General features: G+C 34.8%; 1 protein-coding gene across 1 annotated transcript; it reads right to left on the bottom strand.

Annotated features, from left to right (window-relative positions):
- Positions 1-8,279: 8,279 nt before the first annotated feature.
- On the bottom strand, positions 8,280-8,609 carry LOC150035104 (uncharacterized). Its single transcript, XM_090315227.1, has one exon. The coding sequence runs from the start codon at positions 8,607-8,609 to the stop codon at positions 8,280-8,282; it is 330 nt and encodes a 109-aa protein (XP_090171353.1).
- Positions 8,610-8,857: the final 248 nt, after the last annotated feature.

The raw sequence follows: 8,857 nt of genomic DNA, 5'->3' as shown, positions 1-8,857 counted from the left end.
GGTTTAATTAACAATGTCCTAAGACACCTTTAGAAGTGAGGTTATGAAACAAATTCCTTATGCATTAGCAGTTAGGAGTTTGATGTATGTCATGTTGTGTACATGTTCAGATATATGCAATACAGTTGGAATAATCAGCAGGTTTAAGTCCAATCCTGGATATGATCATTTTACTGTCGTTAAGAACAACCTCAAGTATCTTTGTGACTCTGATTTTCAGAATGATATTGATTCGAGGAAATCAACTTCGGGATAAGTGTTCACTCTAAATGGAGGAATATAAATCAAAGTTGTATTACTGACTCCACCATGGAAGCGGAGTATGTAGCTACATGTGACGCAACGAAAGAAGCGGTATGACTTAGAAAATTCTTAACTAATTTGGAAGGAGTTCCAAATATTCATCTACCTATCACACTTTATTATGATAACAGTAAAGTAGTTGCAAATTCGAAAGAATCAAGAAGTCATAAGCACATTGAGCAAAAGTACCATCTCATCAAGGAAATCGTACACCGAGGAGACGTGATAGTCATGAAGGATCCCATTGAAGGGAATCTTGAACGGAAGCGAGATCGTCCCAATTTCCATTTTTCACAGAATGGAATTTTTACAGAAAAGAAAAACATATTATGCGTTTAAATAAATTACAACATGCTTAATTAAAAAAAATATAGGGTTTTAGAAACCCTTACCTTTGAAGACAAATCTTCAAGAATCCCTCAAACTAGAAGCAGGCACTATCACGATGGCGACCTTGGTATTCTCAGGTAGAGAACTCAGGAGTGGTGGGCTCTGGCTATTTTGGAATGAGGGAAGGGATTGAGAGAAGAGAAAAGGATGAAGAATTTTGATTATGCTCTGAGAAAATCTCATACACAGAACGTTTATATCTTCTTTTTGGATTAAGAAAATGATTCTTTCCTATCAAAAGCCAAATATCATCAACCACCCACTTACGTGGGTGAAGAGAAAAAAGAGGAGAGGGAGTAGTAACTCCCTCCTTAATTAAATTAAATTAATTTTAGTAAATAAAATAATAAAATTAATTTATTTTAAAAAATATTTAATATATATATATATATATATATATGATAGCTAACTTATCATATAATATATATATTAAACTATATGTTATATCAAATATGACGTATTGTCTCATATACAATATAACCTATAGTTTCTTTTCTCTCTCATATGACATTTAATATAAATCACATTTATATTAAATTTAACAGTTATGAATCCAATTCATATAATTAATATTTGAATCTTATTCAAATATTTATTTCCTCTCATAAATACTATAATGCATCAAATACGTTATACTAATTATATCATATATAATAAAATAACTTAATTATATCAAATTAATTATTAAAATTCATTATAAAATTGAATTTGTGAAATTCAATTCCACTAGTTATACCACCTCATTTCTCACTTAATGCATGTGATTTGGTGTCATTTGTAGATGCATTTAGGTGTGCATGGTTTTTTCTTTAAATAGAAGATATTTTGACTGGAAAAATCTTCATGCAAATTGATAATTTGAAGAAGAATTTGTTCTTTCAATTTCCTACACCAAAACTCTCAATACCTCAAAATTCCCTTTAATTTCACCATAAATTGGATCCCACAATCCGTTTTAAGGCTAGAGAATAGCGAGGAAGACTCTAGTTGTGGTCCACGACAAGTTCATGATCAGAATTATTCAAGGGATTGCATCAATTTGGTGTTTCTACAAAGGTTGTATTCTAAAACCCTATTTTTCTCCTTTGAACATGCATGCCTGATTCCTAAAATTAATGTAGTTAGAGTGCTTAATATCCTAATTACTTCTGCATGTGCGTTGTAGACTCTTATAGGCTAACATTGTCACTCTCACCTATACGAACCAAAGGATTGCCCTTATAAACAAGAGTTCACAACTCACTCATGATTAATGTCAAGTCACCTATGGTGATCGTAATGAAATGTAAGTCTCTTCTAGCAACGATGTTATATAGAGAGACCATTCATTTCATGGTTCGGTCTTATACAAACACTTTGTATAGAATATCCAACTCACATGTCTCCACATGAATTATTAAGATCAGATCATTTTGTAGCATTTTACTATTAGAGTATATCAGCATACATCAGAAGCAACAAGGATCAATAAGCACTCTAATTCATTGATTTTGACAGTAACTAAAGCATGCTCATCAATCACAAGAGGGTTTGAAGTCATACCTTTGTAGAACTTCTTCAAATCTTGATTCTCAGCTGTAATCTTCTCCGGAACTTGTTGTGAACCACCTCAAGATCTTTTTCACTATTCTCTTGGAGCTTTAGAATGAGAGTTGTGAGACTCAAAATCAGTTTGAATGAAAGGAACTTGGAGAAGAACTCACTGCTACAACCTATTTGAAGAACAATTTCTTCAGCCCGAATTTTTCTGTAAAAACTCTTTAGATGCATGCTTAAATTCTACTCCAATCTTTTTTATTTATTGCAAGTATTTCATGCAAAGAAGATGGTTGCATGAGATGCAACTCATGCTTGGAGTTATTGAAGCCAAAATGAGTGGGTTTGGTGTGAGTTAGTTGAAGATTTAATGGAAAAAACCAAATTTCCATTTTGTGTCATTTTTCTAACTTTTTAATTTCATAAATGATTTCAAAAATCAATTTGATTTCAAAAAATTGAAAATATTATTAATTTTGTAAAATTAATTTCATAAATTAATTTTCTAATGAAATTAATAAATAATTTAATTAATTATAATTAATTTAATATCAAATATTAAATTAATTTTACACAAATCCACCTTTATATATTTAAATTATATTTAAATATAAATTCCCATATTTCATTTAATTCTAATTTGAACATTTCAAATTACTTATCATGCTACTCTAAAGCTAATCCATTTATAGGGGGACCTCTACAGATCATGGGCTCCAACGATCCGAGATTAATTGGTTAAACTCATAACACCAAATTAACCCTTATTTGTTAACTAATGAGCCACCCCATTAAAGCCCATAGTTGAACTCCCCTCACTGTAGATATATTATGTCCACTCGATATAACCATGATCAGTAAGTCAATCCTTCACAGGTCGTTCGTAATCATAGCTGGGTCAAGATCACTGTTTTACCCCTGTGAATACATCTTGCTCTTTAAGTTCTCATTGACTCTCTAATGAATAATTTTAATTCATAACACTTATGAATCAAGTCCTTTCTCTATCATGAGAAGGTAGAGCCCCGATTGTTCAAGACCTAAAATTAGAACTTAAGAGAACAACCTATCTGCTAACCTTAAATTGAGTAGGAGTGAATTCCATCTTGCAGGGCTATGTCCCCAGTTATTCATCCGGTCTTATCCCAAAATGAAAGGCTTATTGAGTAGTGTTGTTGGACTACTCTCACATATGCAGATCAAAGGATAATCCTAAACAAACAAGAGCTCATAGCTAGCTCAAAATTAAGATCGAGTTATCATAGGTTACTTAAAATGAAATAGTCAGTTTTAACAGTAAACGGTTGTTATAAAGAAAAGTGACTATTTTGTGGTCTAGTCTATATGCAAACTCATTGCATAGCATGCCCCCACTCACATGTCTCTACATGAATGATTTGTGGATCACATCATTTGTATTACAGATGGGTAGAAAATAGAGCGTAACTGTGTGTGCATCTTATGATATGCGTTGATCTCCATGGTCATGCGTTGGACTAAGAAATATGCAATATGCGTTTAAGAATATATGCGATGACCATGCGTTTCTGCCATAAGTTTTCTTGCTCTCTCGTCAAGTATAACGAGAATGCAAGTTTCTCGGGGTGATCCGAGGTTAAACTCAGGGACTTGTAACTAAATGTTGCAAAGTAATGTGTTTACGGCGATGAATAAAAGAATAATGAAATTAAAGAACTATACGCTACTCCTATTCCTAACTAAACAGAATAAGCAATAGAAGTATGACTATGAAAGTTGGTAGAGATGCGGCAACTGTTAACGTGTAATAAGATGCATAGAAAAATAGATAAAATGGTGGTGGGGATAACTTCACCGCATCATTAAGCTTGATCGCAAGGGTAACCCCAGCCAGCACAGGTTATGCAATCATGCTATACACAAATATATGCACGCGATGCATATGCGAAAATGTCGATAGAACTTATTTCTAAGTTTCTATTCTTGCTTATACGATTCTAATCCGACTCTCTCAAGCCTAGATTCAATCTTTAAACTACTCTCTCAAGTATGTCCAAAGGGTGAATGATGCATACATAAAACAAGATGATCACATAAAGCATGGTTGTCATAAGATTATTTCTATCTCTAGGAACATTGCTTACTTTGCTTAATGCGTTCCACTACTACTTACTCTCTCGGGCAGTTAGTCTCCACTGATCAGCTCATAGACAAGCGTTGCTATAGCCTCACACTAAGCAAAGAGGATTTACTCACTATACTCGCGTAATGTACACCTCTCGGTGGCTTGCTACATGCTTCATATGTCTATGTCGCATGATTAAGTATGCGATACTCTTGCAATCTTACTTAGTTCGTTGCAATGAAAGTAAGGGGTGATAAAGAAGAAAAGTTAATGAAGATGGAGTCGAGGGAAATAAAGAGATGCATTGATTACAAAATTTATTAATGTCTTAAGCCAAAATGTAATACAATATAGAGATAGAAGAGAGATGGAGGGCTAGATATAGGCAATCTCTTGCTTCCATCAGATGTGTGTCAAGGCTGTCAGTGGTGCCATGGAAGGGCGGTGAAGTAGTCTCTCTCGAGATCTATTTTCGACAAAGCTCCGGTCGTCACTCGGAATGGGTGAAGGAATGAAGAACTCTCAAAGAATGTCTTCTCACGCTCTAATCTGTGATCACAAGGATCTGCCTTAAGGTAGAAGCTCGGATACTTTGAATTTGGGCTCAAAGGCTCTATTTATAGAGCTCAATCTCCGACAGCATTAATGGTCTCACTCTGAATCTCTGCCACTAACGGCGTGATGGTCCAGCTTTGAACCTCTGCCACTAATGGCACGGTAGGTGAAATGTCAACATCATTTTTTTGGTACTCCCAGGGTATGTGTTCAAGCTCGTTTTTGCCGAAGTACCGTCGCATTCCACCAACCTTGCGATCACCCTTATATTATGGTTATTACTTTGTAGCCGCAACATCCATGTGATGAACGCATGTGATCACCCTTGCGATGGTCTGGGATTCATGCATGCGATCGATTCTTGTGATAGCTACAAAAATAGACATTTTGACATGGAATAAAGTATAATATTGGGTGATGATTGACGCAAGCTCACTTTTCACTTGAATTCTTAGTATAATCACCGCATATTCTTCTTGTTAGCCCTCATAATTCTAAATAAGAGGTCACAATAACTTGTATTTCTATCCGTTATCAATTACCTACAAAATGGGTCGCATCCAATAGTGTTACCAGGATGAGATACCCAATTTCATTCATATACTTATTAGACCATTTAGGCTATATACTATTAACTTGATCCTGTTTATGTCACCACATAAAGTTAAAGTATTCACACTATACCCATGGATATGTTTATTGGATTTTCATAATAGAATGAAAAATCAACAACTTTATCGAATAAATTACTCAATAATGTTTTATTGATAAATAGAATGTTTAACACGAACTGCAAGTTCTACTAAAACTCCAGTGAGAACGAATATATTGTTGAGAAACATAAAGGGAAAATAGAATAAACTAGGGCATCTTTAATACCATAGATATTCTCCCACTTGCCCTAGATTACATCGCTTGGAGTCCTAGTCCAACCAGGTGACCCTCGAACACTTTAGCTAAGATGGCATTTGTAAATGGATCAACAAGGTTGTCTTCAGAGGCTATCTTTGTGACGATCACATCTCCTCAGTGTACGATCTCTCTAATGAAATGATACTTTCTCTCAATATGTTTTCTACGTTTGTGACTCCTTGGTTCTTTCGAGTTGGCAACAGCACCATTATTGCCACATTACAGTGTGATAGGTAAGTGCATATTTGGAACTACTTCCAAATCAGCCAAGAATTTGCGTAACCATAATGCTTCTTTAGCAGCTTCACATGCTGCCACGTATTTTGCTTCCATTGTGAAGTCAGCAATACACTTTACTTAATGCTTCTCCAAACTATAGATCTTCCATTGAGAGTGAAAACTGATTCTGAAGTAGATTTCCTTGAATCTACGTCAGTCTGAAAATCAAAATCAGTGTATCCTGTGAGGATCAAATCCTTAAGTCCATACATAAGCATTTAGTCCCTCGTTCTCCTTAGATACTTAAGGATATTTTTTACAGCAGTCCAATGACTGTGTCCTGGATTGGATTGGAACCTGCTGACGATTCCAACTGCAAAGCATTAGTCAGGGTGTGTACATAACACTGCGTACATCAAACTCCCAACTGTAGATGTGTATAGAGTTCTATTCTTTCGATTCTGAAAGATCTGTATTCCTAGAACGCATTGAACATGACCCAAATCTTTCATTTGGAATTGTGTTGCTAACCATCTCTGTAGTCAGCAAGGAAGTTTGTCTCATTCCCAATGAGCAAGATATCATCAACATAAAGAACTAAGAATGCTACAGTCTTGTTGGCTATCTTCTTATATACACAAGGTTCTTCAACATTATGTTCAAAGCCATAATATTTTATCTCCAGGATCTTAAAGCTTTGTTTTAATCCATAAATGGATCGTTTGAGCTTACAGACTTTCTGTTCCTATCCTTGTTCGATGAACTCTTCTGGTTGAGACATAAAAAATACGATAGCCGTTTAGGAAAGTTGTCTTGACATCCATTTTCCATCTTTCATAGTCATAATATGTGACAATGGAAAGAAGTATTCTAATTGACTTTATCATGGAAATAGGAGAAAAAGTTTCTTCATAATTAACCCCTCTCTTTGGATAAAACCTTTTGCCACGAGTCTGGCTTTATAGGTTTGCACCTTGCTAGCTTGGTCTTATTTCCTCTTGTAGATCCATTTGCAACCTATAGATTTAACCCCATATGGTTGATCTACAAGCTCCCAGACAAAATTGAAGTACATAGCTCTATTTCAACGTCCATGGCTTTTATCCACCGTTCCCTGTCAACATCTTCCATTTCCTTTTTAAAGGTTAATGGATCCTCTAAACCATCATCATGTATGATGTTTTGAGTTTCTGTTAAACCCATATAGCGTTCAGGTTGTTGAATAACCCTCCCACTACGTCAAGGCATACTCAACTCTTGAGATGGACGTGACGGGACAACAACAGTTGTTGATGGATTAGTTTGATCAACATCTCTTGTTGATAATTCTATAGCATCTTTGGTCATTTCTTGCAATATTAGTTTACTGCGAGGTAAATGATTTTTTATATGATCTTCTTCCAAGAATATAGCGTTTGTCGATACAAATACTTTGTCTTTTTTAGAATCATAGAACAATCCTCCTTTTGTTTCTTTGGGGTATCCTACAAAAAGGCATAATTTCAAACGTTTTTCCAATTTCTTAGGATTTTGTACCAACACATGTGCTAGACAATCCCCAGATATGAAAATGACGTAAACTAGTTTTGCATCCTTTCCATAATTCATACGGTGTTTCTGAAACACTTTTTGAAGGAACAACGTTTAAAATAAATACTGTAGTCTATACTGTATACCCCCAAAAGGATTGAGGTAACTGAGTATAACTCATCATTGATCGGATCATGTCTAACAAGGTTCGATTTCTCCTTTCTGCAACACCGTTTTGTTGTGGTGTTCCAGGTGCTGTGGGCTGGGATTGAATTCCATGATCTACTAGGCAGTTCTGGAATTTTAAATCTATGTACTTACCATCTCTTAGATCAAGTGTTTTAATTCTTTTACTTAACAAATTTTCTGTCTCAGTCTTAAATTCTTTGAACTTTTCAAGAGTTTCAGACTATGACCCTTTAAAAAACTTCTTCGGTTTAGAAATAACTTTTGTTTCTTTTTCCTTAAGTTTCATCATAGACTGATATGTTTGTAACTCGTTCAACAATGTGGTTAGATTATAAGTAATTTTGTTCATAACAGCATTGGTTCTGAATGGCAGATAACTCTCCAGGAGAGATTCCAATATCATACTTACTTGACTTGTTTCATCTATCATCGCCCCATGAGCCTCAGCAATATTAAAATAGACCATTATATCAAGAACATGTTGTTTAACGTTGGTTCCATCTTTCATGTGAGTAATGTAGACATACTTAATGCCTTCATGTCAAACAGAGGATGATGGTTTCCCGAACATCTTCTGAAGTGACACCATTATCTCACGGGCGGTGGGCATTATCTCATGTCTCTTATTAAGTACATCAGATATACTTGCTAAGATGTAGGCCCGAGCTTTCTCATTAGCTCTTACCCACTGATCATAGATGTCTCGAACATTTCGGTTCACTGTTGTAATGGGAACCGGAGGACATTCCTCCGCTAACATAAACCTCAAATCATCCACAACTAATATTGTATTGATATTGGATTTCCAGTTTGAATATCTTTCACCGATAAATTTATCGGAAGCTAGTAATTGTATGATTGAATTCGACATTGCTGAAGCATTTTAAATAAATTTTATTAAATAATTATGCATCTAAATCCAATTTTAGCAAAATAATAAAGTACCCAGTAAATCTTTATCTATTTGCAACGATACTTTAGTGATTTAGAACAATTGCTACAGAGGGACAGTCAAGAATTCCTTTACTGAAGCAAGACAATTCTTGACCAAATACTATATCAGAATAACTCTTTACTCCTATAGTTCTTTTGGTTATCGTTTTCGGTCAAGATCTTTAT

The sequence above is a fragment of the Benincasa hispida genome, chromosome 7 (genome assembly GCF_027475165.1).
Source record: "Benincasa hispida cultivar pf3 chromosome 7, pf3_genome.v1.1, whole genome shotgun sequence".
NCBI lineage: Eukaryota > Viridiplantae > Streptophyta > Magnoliopsida > Cucurbitales > Cucurbitaceae > Benincasa > Benincasa hispida.
This window is presented reverse-complemented; position numbering and strand designations above follow the sequence as displayed.

Bases quoted from the DNA above. Each gene is read 5' to 3' on its own strand.
- LOC150035104 (XM_090315227.1), bottom strand. From the start codon at position 8,609: ATGTCGAATTCAATCATACAATTACTAGCTTCCGATAAATTTATCGGT.